At 60.1% G+C, this 22,189-nt stretch overlaps 10 protein-coding genes across 10 annotated transcripts; 3 read left to right on the forward strand and 7 right to left on the reverse strand.

The window, feature by feature from the left end:
* Nucleotides 1-131: 131 nt before the first annotated feature.
* Nucleotides 132-1,319, reverse strand: SLS55_008437 (uncharacterized protein; the record flags this gene model as incomplete). The annotated part of the gene is made up of 4 exons (XM_066779848.1): nucleotides 132-866; nucleotides 918-985; nucleotides 1,036-1,072; nucleotides 1,125-1,319. The coding sequence occupies 4 exons, from the start codon at nucleotides 1,317-1,319 to the stop codon at nucleotides 132-134; spliced, it is 1,035 nt and encodes a 344-aa protein (XP_066629077.1).
* Nucleotides 1,320-1,882: 563 nt separating this feature from the next.
* On the reverse strand, nucleotides 1,883-3,115 carry SLS55_008438 (uncharacterized protein; the record flags this gene model as incomplete). Its single annotated transcript, XM_066779849.1, has 3 exons — nucleotides 1,883-2,637; nucleotides 2,708-2,853; nucleotides 2,904-3,115. 3 exons carry the CDS (start codon nucleotides 3,113-3,115, stop codon nucleotides 1,883-1,885), a joined length of 1,113 nt encoding a protein of 370 aa, XP_066629078.1.
* A 4,700-nt stretch (nucleotides 3,116-7,815) lies between these two features.
* Nucleotides 7,816-8,707, forward strand: SLS55_008439 (uncharacterized protein; the record flags this gene model as incomplete). Its single annotated transcript, XM_066779850.1, has 2 exons — nucleotides 7,816-8,273; nucleotides 8,320-8,707. The coding sequence occupies 2 exons, from the start codon at nucleotides 7,816-7,818 to the stop codon at nucleotides 8,705-8,707; spliced, it is 846 nt and encodes a 281-aa protein (XP_066629079.1).
* Nucleotides 8,708-8,754: 47 nt separating this feature from the next.
* On the reverse strand, nucleotides 8,755-10,248 carry SLS55_008440 (uncharacterized protein; the record flags this gene model as incomplete). Its single annotated transcript, XM_066779851.1, has 2 exons — nucleotides 8,755-9,148; nucleotides 9,203-10,248. 2 exons carry the CDS (start codon nucleotides 10,246-10,248, stop codon nucleotides 8,755-8,757), a joined length of 1,440 nt encoding a protein of 479 aa, XP_066629080.1.
* Nucleotides 10,249-11,199: 951 nt separating this feature from the next.
* SLS55_008441 (uncharacterized protein) lies at nucleotides 11,200-12,345 on the forward strand (the record flags this gene model as incomplete). The annotated part of the gene is made up of 5 exons (XM_066779852.1): nucleotides 11,200-11,211; nucleotides 11,379-11,450; nucleotides 11,518-11,834; nucleotides 11,884-12,154; nucleotides 12,208-12,345. 5 exons carry the CDS (start codon nucleotides 11,200-11,202, stop codon nucleotides 12,343-12,345), a joined length of 810 nt encoding a protein of 269 aa, XP_066629081.1.
* A 334-nt stretch (nucleotides 12,346-12,679) lies between these two features.
* Nucleotides 12,680-14,412, reverse strand: SLS55_008442 (uncharacterized protein; the record flags this gene model as incomplete). The annotated part of the gene is made up of 3 exons (XM_066779853.1): nucleotides 12,680-13,407; nucleotides 13,480-13,786; nucleotides 13,837-14,412. The coding sequence occupies 3 exons, from the start codon at nucleotides 14,410-14,412 to the stop codon at nucleotides 12,680-12,682; spliced, it is 1,611 nt and encodes a 536-aa protein (XP_066629082.1).
* Nucleotides 14,413-15,371: 959 nt separating this feature from the next.
* On the reverse strand, nucleotides 15,372-15,778 carry SLS55_008443 (uncharacterized protein; the record flags this gene model as incomplete). Its single annotated transcript, XM_066779854.1, has 2 exons — nucleotides 15,372-15,632; nucleotides 15,773-15,778. 2 exons carry the CDS (start codon nucleotides 15,776-15,778, stop codon nucleotides 15,372-15,374), a joined length of 267 nt encoding a protein of 88 aa, XP_066629083.1.
* Nucleotides 15,779-15,825: 47 nt separating this feature from the next.
* SLS55_008444 (uncharacterized protein) lies at nucleotides 15,826-16,915 on the reverse strand (the record flags this gene model as incomplete). Its single annotated transcript, XM_066779855.1, has 4 exons — nucleotides 15,826-16,084; nucleotides 16,138-16,482; nucleotides 16,534-16,670; nucleotides 16,721-16,915. 4 exons carry the CDS (start codon nucleotides 16,913-16,915, stop codon nucleotides 15,826-15,828), a joined length of 936 nt encoding a protein of 311 aa, XP_066629084.1.
* Nucleotides 16,916-17,380: 465 nt separating this feature from the next.
* On the forward strand, nucleotides 17,381-18,295 carry SLS55_008445 (uncharacterized protein; the record flags this gene model as incomplete). The annotated part of the gene is made up of 1 exon (XM_066779856.1): nucleotides 17,381-18,295. One exon carries the CDS (start codon nucleotides 17,381-17,383, stop codon nucleotides 18,293-18,295), a length of 915 nt encoding a protein of 304 aa, XP_066629085.1.
* A 1,291-nt stretch (nucleotides 18,296-19,586) lies between these two features.
* Nucleotides 19,587-21,275, reverse strand: SLS55_008446 (uncharacterized protein; the record flags this gene model as incomplete). Its single annotated transcript, XM_066779857.1, has 2 exons — nucleotides 19,587-19,663; nucleotides 19,715-21,275. The coding sequence occupies 2 exons, from the start codon at nucleotides 21,273-21,275 to the stop codon at nucleotides 19,587-19,589; spliced, it is 1,638 nt and encodes a 545-aa protein (XP_066629086.1).
* Between the last annotated feature and the right edge of the window lie 914 nt (nucleotides 21,276-22,189).

Consider the following 22,189-nt stretch of genomic DNA (forward strand, 5'->3'; position numbering starts at 1 on the left):
TGCGATCAGCAAGGCTCAGATCCTGCGTCACGAAAACACCACTATGCATATCAGTGTCCTCGGACGTGCGGACGCTATTCGTCCTATGCGCAGTCAAGCCCTCGCTACTCCGCAACTCGTACTCGTCGGGCTCAATCGGCACGGACCGCTGGACGGGCTTGGACTTTGCCGAATAGCGTGGAGGGGCGGAGGAAGAAGAATACGACTGATGATTGCCATTCGACATGCCGTTCTCGCAGCTCTGCGACAGGTGCGAGGAGATCTTGCCGCTGCAGTGGCGCACCAACGGGCCGAGGGTGGGCAGGCAGGCGCTGAAGATGCCGACCAAGGGCTCGAGACACGTCCAGATCAGACCCGAGCAGATGCCCCAGGATTGGTCTTTCATGGTGGCCATTTTGAGGAGGGTGCAGATGCGGGCGATGCTTGCGCCGATGACACTGGTTGATTGCGTCAGTGGATGGAGAGCGGGGAGGGGGTGAGCGAGCGTACACGCCACCGAGGAGGAAGATGCCCGACACGGCAATCTTCTTGGTTGTCGGCATCTGGAGCTTCCAGACGGGGTAGATTGGCGTGATCAGGATGAAGATGTCGATCAAGGTTGCCGCAATGGCGTTGGCGTAGTAGAATTTGAGCAGATCCACGCACTCGCCCTTTGCGTTCGGATCGACGTACTGCATCCACATGTAGTTCGTCGGGTGGCATCCAGTGTTCATGACGGTGACGATGGTGATGAAGTAGCTGACGATGAGGAATTCCAACACCCAAAAGGTCGTGGTGAAGTCAAAGATGCGCCTGTAGTAGAGGACGATGGACGTCTTGGTGCAAGTCACGGTGGCGGCGTAGATCTGAGCTGCGGCGTAGACAACCTGAAGCCGGCATGAGAATACGTGATGAGCGAAAGACAGGGGAGGGCTCACCTGTTGTATATGCTTGAATTGGTCGAGGGTGATGACCCAAATATGCTTCCCGCATCCAAACGATAATGCTGGTTGGCGTCAATCTCGTTTCTTCTCACTGAGCATGGTCTCGACGTACCAGCAAAGACACAGCCAGCTGTCCCAAAGCCAAACAGCTATAGCGAGTCAGCTTGTATGTACAAGGGTATCAGCTTAGGGGGCACGTACCAGGGCAAATATAATGAACACATCGTCGGCAGCCATGCGCTGGGCCTCGACTACATGCCTGGTGGTGAAGCGGAGAGCAACGGCAACGATGGCCAGGACCAGCACGATGACGATGGGCGCAAGCACGGTGCCTGATTGGTCGTCGGAGAGATCGACTCCTGGCGGCGGAGCGCCGAAGATGTCTACGGTGTCCATGGCGGCCGATGCGGCGGTCGCAGTCGCAGAAGAAAAAAGACCGCAGGCTAGCTGTCGGCCACGTGCATACTCTCACCTTTGTGCAGCTTGGCAGTCGGTGTATGTAGGGCGCTCGATATGGAAGTCGGAGGAGGGGGGGCCGGAGATCAGAAAACTCGGGCGCATCCTCGTCGGCGCGGTTACGCACGCACTGCATTGGATGCAATATAGGTGCGGCGGCGAGCCAACACAAGCATTTGCGCCCCACAGTCTCGGCCCCCCCTATCTCATCAGGTGGCGTCTGGCCCTGGGTCGCTTAACGGGGCCCCACTGTCGTACGTATGACAGTCATGGAAATTCCCCCATCGGGCCGTGCGTGGTCCAGCTCTCTCGCTATTTCGCTGTATACTAGCGACCCGGGCCGGGCCTTTTATCGATACCACCGCGTCCGCCTCACTTCCCCGACGTCTAAATCCAGAGTGGCGACAACAGCACCATCACGTCGTCCCGTCGCCACCACCACCTCCAGTCCCCTTGAACGGACCGCCGAACGTACATACTACACAACCAACCTCGGCCCCGTCCTACACCACCGCCTTCAGCCAGTCCCGAATCTGAACATACATGCGCACCTCCTCCGGCTCAAACCCCAGATCCGGATCCATAATGCCACTGATATGCCCCTCATCCTCGACCACCTTCACCACGGCATCGCGTTCATCCCTCCACTCCTTCGCAAAGCCGCCCCTCGCAAACGCCAGCGCGCCATCAAGCAACACATCGTCCGCGCCGACAACAACCAGAAACCTTTCCAGCACCCGATCCACGCCCCTCCACCACCCCTCGGGCGCCGCGTTGGGGCGGTTGTACGCGTCCTGCGCCCTGCCCGCAATCCACGCATCCGCCCAGCGCCTTAGGAACGCCGGGGCGAGCAAGTCCTTGGGCTCGTTGCGCTTCAGCGACGCGTAGCTTGCGCCGAAGGGATCCGTCCACGGCGAGATGAGCAGGGCGCCCTTGATGCGCTTCTTCTCCTCGTTGTGGATCGCCGGCACGCTCGCGTCCGGGTGCGGGTGCAGGATGTGGCTCAGCAGCGCGACGGCGATGTTGGCGCCCGCCGAGTCGCCGCCGACCAGCACGTTCGGGATGCGCAGGGTCGAGACGGCGTGTGTGTATAGGGCGGCGGCCTGCGCGAGTTGCCGCGGGTAGGGCCCCCACGGGCCGACGTCGTATTGCAGGAAGAGGATGGAGAAGCCGCCGGCGGTGGACGGGCTGAGCGTGTCGACGAGGCGGGCGGAGAAGTTGATGTGGGCGGGGAGCGCGGGGAGGTTGAAGCCGCCGCCTGGTTTGGAGGGAGGGGTTGGTTAGTGGAGGGGGGCGGTGGGAGGGAGGGAGGGAGGGAGGGGACGCACCGTGGAAGTAGAGGAGCACGGTTTTGGCGTCCTTGGAGCCGATCCAGAAGGCTTCGGTGCCGTCGGGGAGGGCTTCACGCGCGGGGGCGACCTTGGTCTTGCGCGCCCATTCGTAGTACAGCTCGTCCGTGTCGGTGGTGATGGCCCTTTGTCTGCGTCAGCGGGGTTGGTGGGTTGGTGTCGGCGACGTACGTACTGCTCGATGCGGGGGCTGGAGTGGGTGAAGCAGTGCCGGACCATGGCATACGCGACGTGCCGCTTGAAGACGCGAGACCGCTTCTCGGGCGCGGCGAAGGGCGCGGTCAGGGCGGTCCGGCATGTCTTGGTGATGACGACGGCGTAGAACAGCACCAGCTTGACCTTCTCGAACAGCGAGAGGCGCACCTGGTCGGCCGGGCGGGGAGGCATGGCGGAAGAGACCTGAAACCGGTTTCACGACGACGAATGTGCGTCCGCAGACCGTTTATCTGTAAAGACCAGCCGGTGGGGCTTCCGCCGGCTATGTAACTCAACGGAGTAACGGACGAGGTGCCGCGAACTGCGGAGCTCATGGACCTTCTCCACACCAAGGCGTCCCACCTGCTCTGTGTGGAAGGGAGCGTTGGCGCTCGTGACTCGCGGTGGGCCAATGTTATGCCTACATTGCCCTTATAGCCCTCTCCAATCCGGTTTTCTCAATATTGGCTTTTACACCGGCCTACAACAACAGAGAAAGAGAGAGCAAGTTGTCGAAACGGGGCAGCTCGCTTGTTCGGCCACTCTCCCGGCCCTCCTCGTTTCGCCTCAAACTCATCTCGCCATCCTCATCCGCCCGCGAGAACAGTGAGTCTTCGTGTCGGCATCGACCGTCTTGGTACGCATGGTGAACAGCAGACGTCAGCAGCTGTCGGACATGCCAATCGTGCTGCTAAGCGGCAATGCGTTGGCGTCGGAGCGGGTGCATCACTGAGGTCGGACCAACGGAATCCCTGCCACCAGCTGTGGGACGAACCGGTCCATTGGGCCGAGGAGAACGCGGTCCGTGTGAGCATCCAGGCCGACTGAGAGATTTGAAGCGCTATGGCCAGCCGATTATTGGAGGCGCAGCCGATGTCAAAATAACTGAATCCATCCGATATTGCACCATACTTACGTAGTCACCGTCTCTGACGTAAGAATGCATGTTACAGCTCTTTCAGCTGTATCCGGCTTTCTCATAGGAAAGGAGGGAAAGAAGTCAAATGTCTGTACCGTCCATCTGAATGCTACCATTAGACGTGATGTGGAACTGACATTCGTGGGTCGTGCATTTAGGGGTCGGAGGTGGTAACAGAATCTGATATCTGGACGAATTTAGGCGAGTTCGAAACTTGCATCTACGTCCGAAGTTAGGTTTTAGCCGCCCACTTAGTAAGGCTGTGGCGTCCTCGACAATGCTCAGAGGGCAGTTTGTAAGTCTGTTCCTGGAAGAGGCCTAGTGTAGGTCAGATGCTAGCAAGTGTCATGCATTGGTAAATCCAATGACTCAGCTATGGTTCAATACGCGAGTCTGACCTGGTACTGGTTCCGTATCAGTATCTCATGCCGTGGGGCCATCTGCTACAGTAAGTGCTCCCTATCTCCTTTTCTTTCAAGGATTAACTGGCATTGATGGCCCTACATTTTAGATGGGATCCGAGACGTTCTGATTTTATTCTTAAGGCTGTTTAGAATCAAGGCGGTGAGAGGCGATAACTGTGGATGTAGAAATGGACTAAATTAAAGTTAATACCTTTAAAGGTACATGACTTTGGTCGTAGAGCGAGCAGACTTATATTCCGGAGAGGCGGAACGACAAACCTAGCGTTTGTCGCGTCTGAGATATCACTGTCCGGGCAGAGTGATCGGGAGTTCGAACGGCTGCTTCAACTTGCAGCTGAAGGGAAAGGTCATGAGGCTTGAAGGATGGTGTCGCAGGGCGGGCGAGCATATGGTGATGAGTCCGTTCAGGTCGCACAGCATGTACTAGTGCTTACCAGCTGAGTTACTGAACCCCATCCGCCACCAATCCTTTGCGGAGTCTACGCTTCGGGAGCCAGGGCTGCGCTTCTGTGCAACTTTATTGCTGCGCGAGGAAAGACAAGGGATTGGTAGAGGGATGTCCTGCTTCTGCGGGACCAATCCAACCCGGGATGCGGCTGCAGCCTTTCTGATTGCACGAATGATGTTCCTGTTTAATAGGCTTGAGCACCCCACCCGCGCTGTCCGTTACTCTCTTTCCTCCTTCCGTGTACATTCCACCGTCCCAAGTACACATTTACAAAGTGCAACCACCATGTCATCGAGCGCGGAACCCAATATAGGAGCATTGACCACGACCTTCACGCCCGCTTCGTCCGAGTGTTTCTCGTCTTTGTTTTTCGCAAGGGAATCAGGCAAGACCGGAATCAATCTGGGGTTTCCGGGTACATCCCGATCGACGTGCTTGCCACCAGACTTCGATTGGGCAGCTACCCGCTACTACTCGCCAGGCCTCTGTCCATCCGCATACAGCTATGCATGTAGCTATACCACTGAAGATGTCACGATAGCCACTTGCTGCCCCAGGTAAGTTTATCGCGTGCAGTTCCATCCACGTTGCGTAACTTACCATCACAGCGGCTGGGACTGTCGGCCAGATCGCGGACCGAACATAGTGTTGGGCTGCATTACGACCTTTGCAGAAAGCACAAACTTAGCCATTGGCAGCTACTCGATGAATTCGCCGACAATCATCACCGGCACGACCACGATGCCGATCGTCTCTGGAGACCGAGCCTTCGCTTTCGGCCCCATTGTGCGACGAGCATCCACGGATCCGACTTGGCCGCCGGCGACCACACCCGCCTCCACATCGTTGCCTTCGTCTTCGCTCTCGTCTGCAAGTACCACAACCGGAGCTAGTCTCAATACTGCCGGAGTATCCGAATCATCCGGTCTCAGCCCTGGCGCCAAAGCGGGCATTGGTGTTGGCGCTGCTGTCGGCGGTGTCGTCATTATAGCCTCTTTGATCGGGGCCATTATACTGCGGAGAAAGCGCCGTCGCAGTGTCGCATCTCTTGCGAATGTTCAGCCGGAAGAGTCCCCCCAAGAACTCCAGAGCACCTCACTTCAAGAACTGCCGGGTAACAGACCCGAGTACAAGAAGGCTTCCGAGAAATCCGCCGGCCATGCTTCGGAGTTGAGTACGTAAGAAGCAGCAAGTTCATCCCAGAGCGGTAGAAACAGTTGTACGACTTAATTGATGGTATATTCACCGACCAGCGATTCCGATGAGTATCTTCACATGGTAAATTCCGGGCACTAGCAGGCTCTCCGTTGCCATTCCATCCCCCTTTCAAATCAAGACTCACTACTGAGCTGACATGCCGCCATCCACGGCCAAAGTCGTGCCGGTGACCCAGGCCGCATCGTCGGACGCCAGGTAGCAAACAGATCGCGCCTGGTCTATGGGGCGCCCGAAGCGTTTCAGAGGGTACATGGACGCAATAGCATCATGGCCGATAGTGCTAAAGGCGCCTTGAAGCGCCTCGTCCAGCATTTTACCGTAAGAAGCTAGAGCTCGTCAGCGTTTCGATTCCTGCACCAGTTGCCCAGCTCCATCGCCGGGCAGTTGCGGCGTGCGGGGGTTCTGATTGGCTGGCGAGGGATGGAGAGATGGGGAGACTTACAACCAGGGCAGATGGCATTACAAGTGATGCCAAACCGGCCGACATCGACCGCAACCGTCTTCGTGAGGGAAACAATGGCGCCCTTGGAGGCATTATAGCAAACTGTCCGCTCCATCAGCCACCGCCCGTCCCGTCCACACACGGCGCGCACTCACCCAACCCCGGAATCCCCACCGTCGCGCCCAACGACGCCACATTCACGATCCAGCCGCGGACGCCGCACGCATGCGGCTCCTGCCTCTTCATCTGGCGGACCGCGTACTTGCAGCCCAGATACGCGCCCTTGGTGTTGATCTGCAGGTGGCGGTCGAAGTCCTCCTCGCTGCTCTCATCCACCGGCGCCGGGTGGGCCGCCTCGCTGCAGATGCCCGCATTGTTCACGACGCTGAACACGAACCCTCAATCAGCACTACCACTGTGACGACCACCTCCCTAGCGACGCGACGCCAATTTCCCAGTACTTACACATCCACCCTTCCAAACACCCTCACCGCCTCCGCCACCGCACCCTCGACGTCCGCCGCTTTGCTCACGTCGACGCGGACGAACACGGCTTTCGTCGCGCCGCCGCCGTACTCTTCCCGCTGCACCAGCTCGTGCGTCGGCACGGTGTCCTCGTCGCTCCCGGATGTTGGCTGCAGGTCGGCGCACACGATGCCGGCGGCGCCCTCGAGCGCGAATTGCTTGCAGATCTCGCGGCCGAAGCCCGACGAGGCGCCCGTGACGAGGGCGATGCGGCCGTGCAGGCGGCGGGTGGCGGCGTAGGGGGGACGGTCGTTGGGGGGAGGAGGCATGGTGGGCTGGTGATGTGCGGCAGCAGAGAGAGAGAGAGGAGGGAGTAGAGGGGTTGTGGGCGTCGTGGGGGGGCGGTGGGTTTAAGTGGTGGTGGGTTCTGGGGGCGTTTGTCGTTGCTTGCAGGCATTGGGCTGACAGCACATGGCTAGTGTTGTGTTGATCCTGCGCGTTTCGGGGTTGAGTCGCCGGTGCGGGTGTTTTGGCCCCCGATCTTCATGGGTGGGTTGGGGGTGACGGCTCTGAATGGTGGTGCTTGGCCGGCGCCTAGTCGAGAGAGGAACAGTACGCCGCGTCAATCGATACAATGGTGCAGGTAGCTTTGCGGAGGCTGACAGTGGGGGATGGAGAATTATACGGATTCTGGGCTACGAGTCTATATTATGGGACACTGAGCTTATCTAGGCACTACGTATAAATCGAGGCTCTGATTATGCAAGCTTAGCCTGTAAGTATATCCGAATTCCAGCGCGTCATAGCCACGGACAATGTGGGGCACAGTTGGCCATTCGATCCTCGATCATCCCTACTACCCCACATCGTAAACGTTCCCCAGAAGGCAAGCGTCCGGCATAAACATACAAGAAGTCGTAATGCGAAGGAAATCTATAATCTGCATCCGCGACTTCCACAAACCATCCCAACATCATGTCCAAACCAGTGGCCATTGTCACCGGCGCTGCATCCGGCATCGGGCTCGCCGTGAGCAAGCACCTACTCACCAAGGGCTATCGCGTCGTCATGGCCGACGTCAACGCGACCGAGGGAGAACGCATCGCTTCCGAATTGGGCGACGACGCTCTGTTCCAGAAAGCCGACGTTTCGGTATACTCGGAGCAGGCCGCTCTGTTCCAGAAGGCCTTCACATGGGGAGACGGCCGTCTCGACTTCCTGGCAGCCAACGCCGGAATCGACGACCGGCAGAGTCTGTACGAGACGGACGAGAGCTTGGACGAGGACGGCATCCCGAAGCCGCTGAACCTGAAGACCGTCGACGTTGATTTGCTGGCCGTCTTCCAAGGTGTCTGGCTCTTCAAGCACTATGCTCGTAGGAATCCAGGTCGTGGCGGGAAAATTGTCATCACGTCTTCTGCTGCTGGCTTCTAGTGAGTACATCTCTACATATGCCTGATTAAATTTTGACACGGCCAGTTTCATGGACTCAAACCCACAGTACTGCGCAGCCAAGCATGGTCTGGTCGGACTCACCCGTTCCTGCGGTCCTGTTTTCTTGAAGGAGAACATCACCGTAAACTGCATCTGTCCCGCCTTCGTCCCGACCAATCTCTGCCCGCCGCATATGCTCGACAAATTCCCCAAAGAGCACATCACGCCCATGACGACCGTGTTGAAAGCATTCGACACTTTCTTGGGAGATGATGCCATGACGGGCCAGACAGTGGAGTTGAGTCTTGGAGATCTGTTTTTCCGCAAACAGATTGACTATCCCAATGAGAGCCAGAGGGCAATTGCAGAGATGGGTGAGAGCTTCTGGGCCGAGGCGTATGAGAGTGTGCCTCCGGCCAGGAATGGGGTCTGAAAGTGGCTGATTGGTGTATATACATCGGCGATGAGCCAAATACCATACTACACCATCCCCTCTCTTTCCGCTGCTTCGAATGACTTCCTAATGACTTCGGCGTGTTTCTCCGAACGTACTTTGATGTCTGTAAGGAAGGGGTTGGGAACAGACAAGAATCCCCTGACCATGCCCTGATCAGGCTCAATTTCCTTACCCTCGGAGTCCACCTTCTTGGTGATGTTGAAGCCCCACAGAGTGCGCACAATGTTGATGTACAAGGAGCGCTCTGCCATATGCACACCTTGACAGACCCTCCTTCCGGCACCGTAGGTAAAGTGATCCCTCTCATACGGATCGCTGACATTGAGATACTCCGCAGCCCCCAGCGGCTTGCCGAGGTATCTCGCCGGGTCAAAGTTCTCCGGATCCTTGTGGATAGACGGGTCCATGTGGATCGCCCTGATACACCTAGTAAGCTGTTGACCACAAACCCTTCAAAGGGAGAACACTCACCACCAGTTGAGCACCACAACCGACCCCTTCGGTATAAAGAAGCCCTCATACCAATCATCCTCGGAGCTCGCATGCACCATCCCAAACTTGTTAACGGGCCGCCACCTCAAGACCTCCTTGACCAGGGCACGCGTATACGGCAACGCCACTTCATCCCCCCACGCGGGCAACCTCTCCATCCCAACCACCCGATCAATCTCCTCCTGCGCCCTTTGCCTCGCCTCAGGAAACAACGTCATACACAAGACAAAAGTATTCAGCGACGACGCCGTAGTCTCGGACCCCGCCTCGACCAAGCCACCACACGTATACGCGGCCGCCAGATCATCGATCCCATTCTGCATCGGGTCATTCAGATAAAACTCCTTTCCGAAGCACTCGGGCGCCTCGCCCTTGTCCACCTCCCGCTTCAGCGCCTCCCACAGCCGCATATACACTTCGCTGTCGTGCGCGCACACGCGCTCCCCGAACGCCCGCCAGCCGCCCAACAGCGCCTGCGGCCACCCCGCCAGCGAGGGGAACGTATCGACCACGTGCGCGCCGGGCGCCGTCATTGCCGTCAGGTTGTCGACGACGGCGAAGACGTCGGCGATAAGGGGGTCGTGCCAGCGCGCGACGCGGCGGCCGTACGTGGCGCGCATGATGACGCTGGCGGCGTAGCGGCGGTTGATCTGGTAGAAGGCAGCGGGGTCGCCCAGCAGCTCCGCCAGCAGCTGGCGCGACTCTGCGTCCTGGATGGGCTGGTACCGCGCGCAGGCGGGGGCGCTGAGCAATGCGTGGCCGTGCCGCCGGATCTGGCGCCAGCGGGGGCCGTACGGCAGGAAGAGCTGGCGGCGGCCGGCGGAGGCGATGTCTTGGGCGAGGGGGAGGGCGGGGCGCGACGAGTAGATGGCGGAGCGCTTGTCCATGAGGTCTTTGACTGTTTGAGGTGATGAGAGCCAGATGTAGTCCGTCCCACCGATTTTGGTGTGGAAGATGGAGCCGTAGGTTTGGTGCCAGCGGCGGACTTTGTGGCGGACGAGGTCGGACTCGGCTAGGTCGAGCATGTTGCCGATGAAGGGGAGGCCTTTGGGGCCGGGGGGAAGATGGCGGCGGCGGGGATCCTGCGGGTGGTTAGATGTTGGGCACGTGTGGGTGTGGATGGGTTGGTGGGTACGTACTTTGATGGTGTTTGGGACGTAGTAGAAATAGGCCGCTAAGAACAGGATGAACGGTGCGGCTAATGTGCCAGCGAGCCAGGCATAGAGTTTAGGAAGTGGTAACGGCACAGGCAACATTGTCGACATCATCACCGGGTGGATTGTACGAAGTGAGTTGCTGTCCTATTGCGGCCGAGCTGCGGACCAATTATACTTGGACCAAAAAACGGACAGTCCAGCAGTGTACGAAGAATCATGCCCACCAAGCCACATAGCAGCAAAATGAGGGGTAACCATCAACTGGCTGCGACGGCCGGCGTTGCACGACCATCTCCCACGAGCAGCGGTGCAGTCCCCCATCCCCATACCGCACGACCCCACCGCAACCCCGCATTCGCGCCACACCTTCCGCATTGAGCATCCCCAACGCCTCCTCACAACAGTATATAGCATCATCACACCAAACCGTCACCTCCGCCAAGCAGCAGCGCGCGCGCCAAACCCATCGTCAATCCCCAACCATGCCCCCCATCACGCAAACCATCATCGTCGGCGCGGGCCCCTCCGGGCTCCTCCTCGCGCTCCTCCTCGCGCGCGCCGGCATCCGCGTCCTCGTGCTCGAGCAGAACCACTCCCTGGACCCGTCGCCGCGGGCGACGCACTTCGCGCCGCCGGCCGTCTACGAGCTGCGGCGGGCCGGCGTCGCCGACCGGCTGCGCAAAGAAGGATTCACGCCGCGGACCGTGTGCTGGCGCAAGCCGGACGGCGCGTACATCGCCGGGCTGGACGGGAGCGTGCATGACGGGGACCGAGAGCGGATGATTTGCTTGTCGCTGCAGAGGGTGGGGGAGGTGCTATATGAGGAGCTGGGTGAGTGTGAGAGTGCGGCGGTCAGGTACGGGTGTAGGGTTGTTGCGGTGGGGCAGGATGAGGGGAGGGCGTGGGTGGATGTTGAGGTGGCGGGGGAGACCGGGGGGAAGACGAGGGAGCGGATCGCGGGGGACTACGTCGTCGGGTGCGACGGGGCGAATAGCCAGGTGCGCCGCGCGTTGTTCGGGGATAGGAACTTCCCCGGCAGGACGTGGGACGAGCAGATTGTGGCGACGAATGTGAGTCGATCAACCCGCCGGTCTCTCCCTCTTGACCACCGCACATGGGGCGCTGATTTCTTGCCAGACGTACTACGACTTCGACCGCTTCGGCTGGGAGGACTCGAACTTCATCGTCCACCCGGAGGACTACTACATGGCCGCGCGCATCTCCAAGGACGGCATGTGGCGCGTCACGTACGGCGAGACGGCCGGATTGAGTCGCGAAGAGCTGCTCGCGCGCCAGCCGGCAAAGTTCGAGAAGATGCTGCCGGGCAACCCGAAGCCGCACCAGTACAACGTCGTGAGCATCAGCCCGTACCGCATCCATCAGCGCATGGCCGAGAAGATGAGGGTCGGCCGCGTCCTGCTGGCTGCTGACGCTGCGCACCTTGTCAACCCTTTGTGAGTGACTCCTGGACGGGCGAGCGCGGCCCGGAACTGACGACTGTAGTGGTGGCATGGGGCTCATGGGCGGCATCGTCGATGTCGGCGGCCTCTATGACTGTCTGGTGGGCATCCATGAGGGGAAGGCGGATGAAACCATTCTTGACAGGTACAACGATGTTCGGCAGCAGAAGTGGCGAGACTTTAGTGATCCCATCTCGTGCGAGAACCTGCGTAGGTTGTGGAAAGATCCAGAGACGATTGGGGATGAGGACGAGTTTTTGCTGGCGTTGAAGAGAACCGCGGTGGACGCTGAGTTCTCGGACGAATTTCAAAAGGTGGGTGGAGTTCTTTCGGCTGCGGTGGGAGGCGCTGACCAGTTTTTCTGCAGGGAATTTACGCCCTTCAACATGACTTCACCCAGTACTACAAGGATGAAGGGCCTGTGGCGGACGTGCAGAGAACAGATGCAAAGGTGGATGTGGGCCCGGCAGCGGACTACGTGAGGATCATGGCTACGGTGAGATGAGAAGCCTCGTATGCATGCTGTACGTTATTCATTTTGCTATTTCAATCCTAGCTAGCCGGTTTGCATACCTAGTCTCTTACGTCAATAGTCTGCTCTTGTAATTATATCACAGAAGCTCCAACGCCCGTTGATGTGCCAACTTGACATTCGATACAATGGATCGAAGCGCCAATCTGGTTCTCGGACAACGTTACATGGAATTGTGAAGTCTACATATAGATACCAAATTGAAGGAACCATCGATTACGGATCCCCATCAGACAAAGCGAAGCTCGCGCCAGCAATTTGATACCAAACAAGCAACAACGCCCACCACATCAGGCGCCCTACCCACCTACCCCACCACGACCCCATCCACGCCCACCTTCCTCTCCCCCAACCAGAACCCCTCCCTCTTCGCCGTCTCCCACTCCCTCCTCACCACCTCCTCCCTCGCCTTGTTCCTCGGCCGAAAATCCACCACATACCGCTTCGGCACGGTATTGACGCCGGGCTCAAACGCGCCATCCGACAAATCCAGCCGCTCGCCTCCCCTCGGCACAATCTCAAACGCCCACAGCACCTTCGCCAGCGTCACAAACAAGCTATTCTCGGCCAAATGCATGCCCGAGCAAATCCTCCTCCCGGCGCCAAAACTCCAATGATCCCTTGCCCGCGGCTCCGGCACCTTCGCATACACGCCCGCGCGTTCCGGGAAACCCAAATACCGCTCCGGCCTAAACACATGCGGGTCCTCAAACACGGCGTTGTCGTAGTGGATCGCGTACTGGTTGACGACGACGACCGTGTTCGGGGGGATCCAGTAGCCGTTGTACGTCACCCCCGCCGTCGTGTAGTGCGGCGTGCCGACGTTGGTGATGGGGCGCAGCCGCAGGACTTCCTTGGCGATGGCGCGGATGTAGGGGAGCGAAGGCTCGTCGGCGAAGGTGGGCGAGCGCGCGTCGCCGACGGTGGCGGCGAGGGAGGAGGCGGCGGCGGCTTGGGCGCGCGGGTGGGCGGCGAGGTATTTGAGCGCCGTGTTGAGCGTGCTGGAGGTCGTTTCGGAGCCGGCTTCGATCATGGCTGCGCGCGGCGCGTGGGCGTTAGTGAGGGGGGAGTGGCTGGGTTTGGGGAGGAGGGCGTGACGTGACGTACTGCCGGCGACCCAGGCCGCTTGGATCTCGCTGATGTCTTGGGTGCGGTAGTCGGTTTCGATGAACTGCTTGACGAAGCATTCGGGCGCGGTGTGGGTTTCCATTTGCGCCCGCAGCGTGCGCCAGTATTTCATCCAGATGGCTGTTTGCCGCTTTTGCATGGCGAGCGCGGGCTTCCGCCACCATTGCAGCCAGGTTGGCAGCTTGGCGAGCGGGGGGACGAGGTCCGGGAGGAAGCCGTTTGTCGGAGGCATGTTTTCGGTGAAGTCTTTCAAGAGACCGTAGATCTCTCGCGTGTCTTCGCAGTCCTGTGGACGTGAGCACCGTGTCTACCCAAGGACGGGGCGGGCGAACCCACGAATTGAGGGATTCTTCTTCCGTAAGTAGATGTCATGACGACCGAGGTGGTGTAGCGCCTGCAGTGGTCGTACGTGTTTTGCGGTTCCTTCAGGATGTCGTGCAGCAGCTGTTTGGCTTCAAATTCCTGGCTCGGCTTGAACGTGTCGGCCGCCTTGGGGGTCAGTAGCTTGTGGACGATGGCCCTCAGCCGCCTCCATCGGGGACTGTAGGTCATGAGCAAGAAACGCATGTCTCCCGAGATGATGTCGGCGCCGACGGGCATTGGCGGCCTGCCCGAAGTGGAAGCGGACTGCTTATCCATGATTTCCTTCACCGCAGCGGGGCTGTTGAGGAAGACCCAGTTCTCCCATCCCAGCTGCAACGAGAACAGCTCGCCGTACTGGTTTGCCCATTCGATGAACTGGCGTTGGGGGCCTGTTGGCTTCAGTAAGTGAGCATGTCCGATGAACGGCACTTTCCCGCCGGGCCCAGGAACGGCTCGAAGCCCTTTGGGAGGACGGGGTGCTCGGCGTAACACGAGCTGGTACAGGACGATGGTCACGATGGGAAAAATCAGAAGCGTAACGAAAGCCATGATTCTGTTGTGCGTGCACAAATGAACATGAGAGAAGTGTCCAACGCTCATGAAGCCATGTCCTCATTTTGTCCTTGGGGCTTACCGCGGGCATCTGAGTCAGGGTTTACAGTGGGCGCTGCGTTGCCCATCCCAGCAGGTGGGGTGCATTGTGGGGAAGGCAGCGTCCGGAGTAAATTGTTCGACACGCCCCCGCCTCCCTCACAAATCCGCCAAGGTGACATAACACTTTGCGGGCTCATCACCCACCAGCTCCGCCCAGGCGGTCCAGTGCATCCCCACCCTCCCCTGCGCCTCGACCTCATCCGCAACCGCAACCGCCAGATCGCCCGCCGAAATGCCCCTCAGCCGCCCCTCCAACCTCGCGCCATCCATCGGATCCCCCGTCAACGGCAAATACTCTCCCCCCGCCCGATACGCCCCCGTGCGCTCCCCCGCCCTATACAGCGGCGGCGGCGACACATACGTCCAGCGAAACCCCGCATTGCCGTCGAAAAACATGAAACTCGTGCGCGCCCCGGTCACGAACCCTTTCGCCTGATCGTCGCCCATTCTGATGCCCTCCTCCACGTCGTCCACCACCGCCCTCGAGCCCGCCGTCTCGCGCCCCTCGCGCGCCGCGATGCGCGCGTCCCGGTACGCGCGCAGCCGCGCGCCGAGGGGCCCCAGGCGCGCCTCCATGTACGCCGTGTGGGCGGCGCTGTCGGCGATGGCGCGGCGGTACGCGAGCCAGAAGTCGGGGGTGTCGGCGGCGGTCGTGAAGGGGGCGCGGCCGGGGATGGTGAGGGAGCCGGTGCCGCCGATTTGGACGAGGTAGAGCGGGGTCGGGGTCGAGGTCGAGGCGAGGCGGACGGCGAGGATGATTTTGCGTGTGACTTCGAGGAAGGGCACTGGTTGTGCGGGTAGGTACGTGTGAGTGGTTGCTGGTGGTGGGGGGAAAGGCCGGGGCGGGACGCGACTCAACTGTATTGCAGGGCGTCGGCGCCGGCCGTGTGTGGGCCGTAGGCGTTGACGAGGACGTCGAGGCCGCGGAAGGCGGCGGCGAGGGTGGAGATGTCGTCGGTCGAGACGTCGAGGGGCGTGGGCGTGTAGTGAGGATGCGTCCCGATCTTGTCCGGGTTGCGCGAGAGCCCGACGACGCCGTGGCCGCGCCGGAGCAGCTCGATGCAGAGGTGCGAGCCGGTGAAGCCGGCGGGGCCGATGATGCCGACGCGGAGGGACTGGGGCATTTTGGGTGGCGTGGAGAGATGGCGGTGGCGAGTGGAAGATGGTGGTCGCGGATGTATGCAATTGCGTCCAGGGTTTTGTAGACGCAGCGTGCGTACCCCACTCCAGAATGCAGCTGAACCCCACCAGGCACACGCATCTCGTTGCTCAGGCTAAGTCTATGTTTTGCTCTGGTACAAGACTGAGTTATGGTCTATCGTCGTTGGGTATCTTCTCTGCTGCGGCACGTCTCATGTGCTCGCCCAAGAGAGCCATGAGCACCTCATCCGAACCTTCTTTCATCCATTGGGCATCATGCGCTAGAGCTACATGGGCTCCCATTTCTTCAAACTCCCTGATCCGTCTTACCGTCTCCTTGGCTGCCGGGATGTCCGCCTGGAGACACATCTTCTGCCCGGTGCCAACTTCGAAGACGGCAAATTCGCACGACCCGTCAAGAAGTTGCCTGGACCATCTGGTTAGCTCAACTGTCTGCTCCGGTTGGTACAAAGGCCTCACCTCGAATGGCAGCAGTCACTCCCAAGCAGAACCCAATCTCCTCTTGGTGTGCACGCCGCGGCGCAGAGGTTCCCGGGCATGTGGCCCGGAGCCTGGATGATGACAAAACTGCCGTCGCCGAAGAAGTCCATTGCCTTGTCGAAGGCCGCGAAAGGCTTCCACGGTCCTCCGAGTTCTTCCCATCTTTCCGTGGCGTTGACGGGGTCGAAGAAGCTGGCATCCCACTGCGACGAGGGATCTTGCAGGTGGCCGGGAGAACAGAAGTCCTTTGTGCCGGGGCCGAAATACGCCGTGGCATTGGGGAAAGCCTTCGCAATGGGCCTGCAGTGGTCCCAGTGGGCATGGCTGATGCACCGTCAGCCCCAAGTGACAGCTGCGGGAGAGGGTCGGTCCCACCTGAACAGCACCGCATCTATGCGGTCCGCATCAACCCCGTGGCCGCGCAACTGCTCTTCTATCGACACGCGCGGGCCAACGGGGTGCACGTCGTCGAACATGAACTTCTGCACCCACGGCGTGTACTTGGCCGGGTCCTTGGAGCCGCGTCAGCACGGTAGCGGTGGGGGGATCAGGGGAGCAGTACGCCATCCATGCCCAGGTCCCACAGCACATGTCGATCCGTCGCGGGGTGGTAGATGTGGAAGGCCCAGTTGTACATGCGGAAGCGGTCGTTTGCCGCGCCGTGGTGCAGCTTGCTCATTTCCGCCATGAAGCTGCCCCCGTCCAACAGCCGGAGCTGGACTGCCGACGCCGGCTGGGGCAGACTTCCCGATGCCATTTCTCGCAGTGTTGCTTCCGGTGGTACGCGGACGGTGGTGACAAGTGTTCAATGCAATGGAGCCGATGGGCCCCACTTCGCGCCGGCAGTTGCATCATCTGCCGCCCGAAAATGAGGGGCGCGATCCCAGGCTCCACCTCCTGCCCGATGCGGAAATATGCGGGGTATGTTTATTTCCCCATGCCCCTCTTTGAGACCTGTCCGTACCAACACCGTTACCTAGTTCGGGGTAAATCACGGTATGCAGTTGCTCCGCAAACCTCGAAGAAGTAGCAGCTTCCCGCGCACAAGACAACAGTCCCAAACCCCCAACAAACCACCGAACCCGCTCCAACCGCGCTCCCACCATGGCAGAGAGAACGCACGACACCACAGCAGCCGCCTGCGACGCATTCGGTTTCATCGGTACGCCCCAACCCCCCGCCACACCACCGCATCCCCCTAACCACCCCAGGCCTCGGCGCCATGGGCACCCCCATGGCCGCCAACATCCGGCGCAAGCTGCCCGCCAGCACCGCCCTCCACATCCACGACGCCAACGCCTCCGCCAGCGCCGCCTTCGCCGCCGCGTACTCCGGCCACGGCCCCATCACCATCGCCCCCTCCGCCGCCGGCGTCGCCACGCACGCGCACACGCTCATCTCCATCGTGCCGGGCGCCGCGGACGTGCGCGCCGTCTACCTGGATCCCGTCACCGGCGTCGTCGCCGCGCCGGCGAACGAGGACCGGGTGATGCTGGAGTGCAGCACCATCGACGTCGCGACGACGAGGGAGGTTGGTGGCGCCTTGGCGGCGGCCGGGCGGGGGACGTATGTCGACGCGCCGGTGTCGGGGGGCGTGCCGGGGGCGGTGGCGGGGAGGCTGTCGATTCTGCTGGGCATGGCGGCGGACGCGGAAGCGGCGTTTCGGTCCCGCGTGGACGAAGTGGCGGGCGGGATGCTGGGGGATCCGGCGAAGGTGTTTTACCTGGGGGGGCTGGGCAACGGGCTTGCGGCGAAGCTGGCGAATAACTACTGCGCGGGCGTGTTTAACCTGGTTACGGCGGAGGCGCTGAATTTCGGCATCAGGGCGGGGGTGGATAAGGAGGAGTTGGTGAGGGTGGTGCTGGCGTCGACGGGGGCGTCGTTTATGCTGGAGAAGGTTTGTCCCGTGCCGGGGGTGGATCCGGAGGCGCCGAGTAGTAGGGATTATGAGGGCGGGTTTCGGGTGGAGATGATGCCGAAGGATATTGGTCTGGCGGTGCAGATGGCGGAGGGGTTGGGGGCGAAGGTTGAGACGGGGAGGGCGGCGTTGAGGGTGTATGAGGAAGCGGCGGGGGTGGAGGAGTTGAGGGGGAGGGATGCGAGTTGCGTGTATCGGTTTTTGGGTGGACCGGAGTAGGGGGTTGGTTGGTGTAATCTACTTTCGTTGCAGTGACACTGTCTGTGTACGTGAATATCCAACTTGACCACCATTCATCTGCCAACACCAGGCATCCACCCATGTCTGCGGGGAACTGAACGTGGCGTGGGGTACTGGATGCGGGGCGCAGTCGTCAGAAGTACATGTAAACAGGACCAAATCGATTCGACGGCCGTAAAAACGCACACTGGGAAAGCACACCACACACCCCAAACCACCCAAACACCACCCCCAACAACAATGGCCCCCTTCCACGACTCCCACGGCCGCACCTTCATCCGCCACCCCAACGGGCAAACAACCCACTACACCACCACCCCCTGCGCCACCCCATCGCCCCACACCACCACCATCCTCATCCAGCCCGGGTTCGCGCGGCACACCGCCTTCTGGCAGCACTGGCTCTTCCCCCTCTCCCTCCACCATCGCATCATCACGCGGGACCTGCGCGGGCACGGGCACTCCAGCGTGCCTTCCTCCAGCTACCCCTACTCCCTCGCCACCATCTGCGGCGAAATCATCGACACGCTGGACGCACTCGCCCTGCCCGCCGTCCACTTCCTCGGCGAGTCGACATCGGGCATGCTGGCGCTCGCCCTCGCCGCGTCCCACCCGCGCCGCCTGCTCTCCGTCACCCTCTGCGCGAGCCCGACGCACCTCTCCCCCGCGGCGCAGGAGTTCTTGGCGTGCGGCGCGGCGTCTTGGCCGGAGGCGTTGCGCGAGTACGGGGCGCGCGGGTGGGCGGAACGGTTGGCGGGGGTGCCGGGGACGGTTGTGGCGCCTGGGGGGAAAGGCGAGGGAGAGGCGGAGAAGTATGTCGAGTGGTGGAAGGGGGCGATTGGGGGGCAGAGTAAGGAGGGGTTGGCGGGGTATGCGGGGTTCGTGGCGGGGGTGGATGTGAGGGGGGTTGTGGAGAGCGGCGAGGTGGCGAGGGGGGGCGTGCCGGTGTTGGTGTTGGCGCCGGCGAGGAGCGCGGCGGTGCGGGTGGAGGAGGCGGCGTGGTTGAGGGAGAGGGTGCCCCGCGCGAGGGTGGTGGTGGTGGAGGGGAGGGGGCATGAGATTGTGAGTTCTCTTTTTTTTTTTTTTTTTTGCGGGTTTGTTTTTCGGTTGCTCCCTGTTTGGAGTGGTGATTGGGCGGTGCTGACTGACTCTTGGTAGTATACGGAAATGGCGGAGGAGTGTCAGAAGGCGTTTTTGGAATTTCTGGAGGATGTGGAGGCGGGCAGGGTGGAGGCGGAGGCGGCGGGGGAATGAGAGATGTTCGCGATTCCTATGGCGGTGTCTCTTGGTAGGAGTTTTCGTAGGCGATGGCGAGTTGCATCAGGATGTACCCCATGCGTGGTGTCACTGTAAAGGTCAACGTCTGCACGTTGGAGGCATAAATGCAGGAAAACTCACCTCCCCACACCCAAGTGTCAGTCAAGAAACCCGCCCACGCACGCGTCACTGCGGCTGCCAACGAGCCTGACCCGTTGTATTCGCACTCCATTTCATCCAGCAGGCCCTTCATCTGCGTCAGGATCTTGTCTTCCTCGTCGTCCGGCGGCTGCGTGGCCGACTCCATCTGCACGGCGTGCACCCATTTCGAAACAAACAGCACGGCGTCCCACGCTGCAACCGCGTGCTCGACACTCCAGCTCAGAGCTGCAGTCTTCTTGATCAGAAGATGACCAAGCCTCACGGGGGTGATGAAGCCTTCGTAAGCTTTGGTGATTGATTTCGTGAGGAAGTGGTTCCGCGGCTGAGGCGCTGAGACGTACGACGCCATAGTGATGGATATTTCCTCGGGGTCGTCCGTCAACAGTATCATCTTGTTGAAGATGCTGCTGTTCCCAAACAGTCGCACGTAGGCGATCCGCAGGAGTGAGTAGCAGTTGAACACTAGCGGGATTCCGGCATTGTCGTAGTACGCAGCCTCTGGCGCCTCGACTCGGCCGTGGCCGAGAGCAGTGTGCCACCGTACCAGAGAGGAGAAGGTTGCGGCGAGGATCTCGTGGGCGAGAGGTGGCGCAAACGACTGCACGAACTGCAGAATGCTCCACATGTGGACGTTGGCCGCATGCGTGATGAGCAGCGCCGTAAACCCGGATACTTGTGAAGGTCCCTTCCCGACATCCTCCTGCCTGTTGAAGAGGGTTGTAACGATGGTTTCACGCAGAGTCATCTGCGCGGCTGGTGCGCTGCTTGACGCTCTCGCATCTTCCCAAAGCTCGGCGGTGCGTGCATCCCACAGCTTCTCCTCGCTCGGAATCTCGAACGAAAGGTCTTGCTCGATGGCGAACATCGGAGTCGTCCCGTACGTGACCGAGAACAGGTTTCCCATGATGAAGATGCCGCAGAGCAGCCGCTTTGCAGATTCTCGCAATATCCATTCGTCCCAGCAAGCGTTTGCCATTTGGCGAGCGGATTTTTGCAGAGCGGTTCGCCTGAGTTGGAATTCAATCTTGAAGAATCCCATCTTCTCGACTGTTGACATGACGGCAGCTGGCTGCCCGCTGAATGCTGCATACATGGATAGCAGAAGGCAGCTCTGGACTACCCACAAAGGCCGTGCAGCAGTGGATGGGTGGTTCGAGACGGCTCGGTGGAGCGATGAGCTGGCCATGTTGTGAAGCTGCACTGCTCGTCGGCGGTCGAGCCTGTACAGAGCACCGATGACACATATGGACAGCACGAGAGGTCCGGGTGCGGCCGCCAGGTCCAACGATGCAATGTGAATGATGGGGAAGTGGCAATGGAAGCAGGAGATGTAGGCCTCAATCAGCCTTTCGAGCTCTTTGCCTCTGGGGATTGCCGTCACATCGGGCTCCTCCCGGATTCGACCGCGGATGTCTCCGCGCAGATGTTCGTAAACGGCGTCATCTGCAGTCAACTTTGGAGGGCTGGACACCTTCTCTCGCATAACCTGTGGAAGAGGTTGGGGTTGCTGGTGCGTACTTTGGATTGGGAGACTTGGCATCTGCGAGCTTGGAAACTGCGGGATTGTCAATGGGCTCGGTGGTATGAAGTAAAGATCCCGAAGGACATCCAGTGAGACTCCTTCAGGTAGTGTTCGAGTTGTCGAATGTCTAAATGAATCACCCATCTCAGTGTCGAGCAGCAGCTCTCGTTCAGCGGGAAGTAGGAGTGGAGCTCCATGTGCTTCAGGGATAGCGGACATGTTCCCAGGCCCTCTCCCCTCTCCAGTCATGTTCATTCCTGATACCAAAGGGTTGTATGTCCCGTCGGGTAAAGATAATGTTGTGGCGGGAGAGGGATGCAGTGAGGCCCCAGCCTTCTCATTCGACTCAAGGCCATGTGTTTGATCAGACTCCCACGACGGGAACTCGATTGCGTTGAAGAATGATGGGCTCATCATACGAGAAAGTGTGATGGGATACGAGTTCCTTCGATTGTGCGCGTCTTCCGAGCCTTCTGGAGTCGACGGCCCATTTTGAGAGAGAATGTCGTCTGTTGACGTGCTGCCACCTGGACTGTCATGAGATGATTCTGAAGCCTGGGCTCGAGTTTTGTTTTTCGGTAACGTAGTTGAGCCGGTGTGAGAAGACCTGCGTGGTTTGAAAGCCCCGGCGGCGGCGTACTCCTCGGGGTGAAGGGAGCGCTCATGTCGGCTAACAAGGTCTTTGCGGGCGTAGCTCTTGTTGCAGAACCGACAGGCAAATGGACGCTCCCGGGTATGGACTCGTTCGTGCCGCGCACAATGCTCGCTCCGCTTGAAGATCCGGGAGCAGTTCCGGCACTTGTACACACGACGAGGGCGCCCTGTCTTCGTAAATCCGAAAGGATGCTCATTAGGAAGCAGAAGGTCTTCCATGGCTAGGTCGCAAGCTGGAATCGAACAGAAGCCCAAGCGCAACGGTGATGGAGGTAGAG

This window comes from Diplodia seriata (genome assembly GCF_021436955.1).
Source record: "Diplodia seriata strain FDS-637 chromosome Unknown scaffold_9, whole genome shotgun sequence".
Lineage (NCBI taxonomy): Eukaryota > Fungi > Ascomycota > Dothideomycetes > Botryosphaeriales > Botryosphaeriaceae > Diplodia > Diplodia seriata.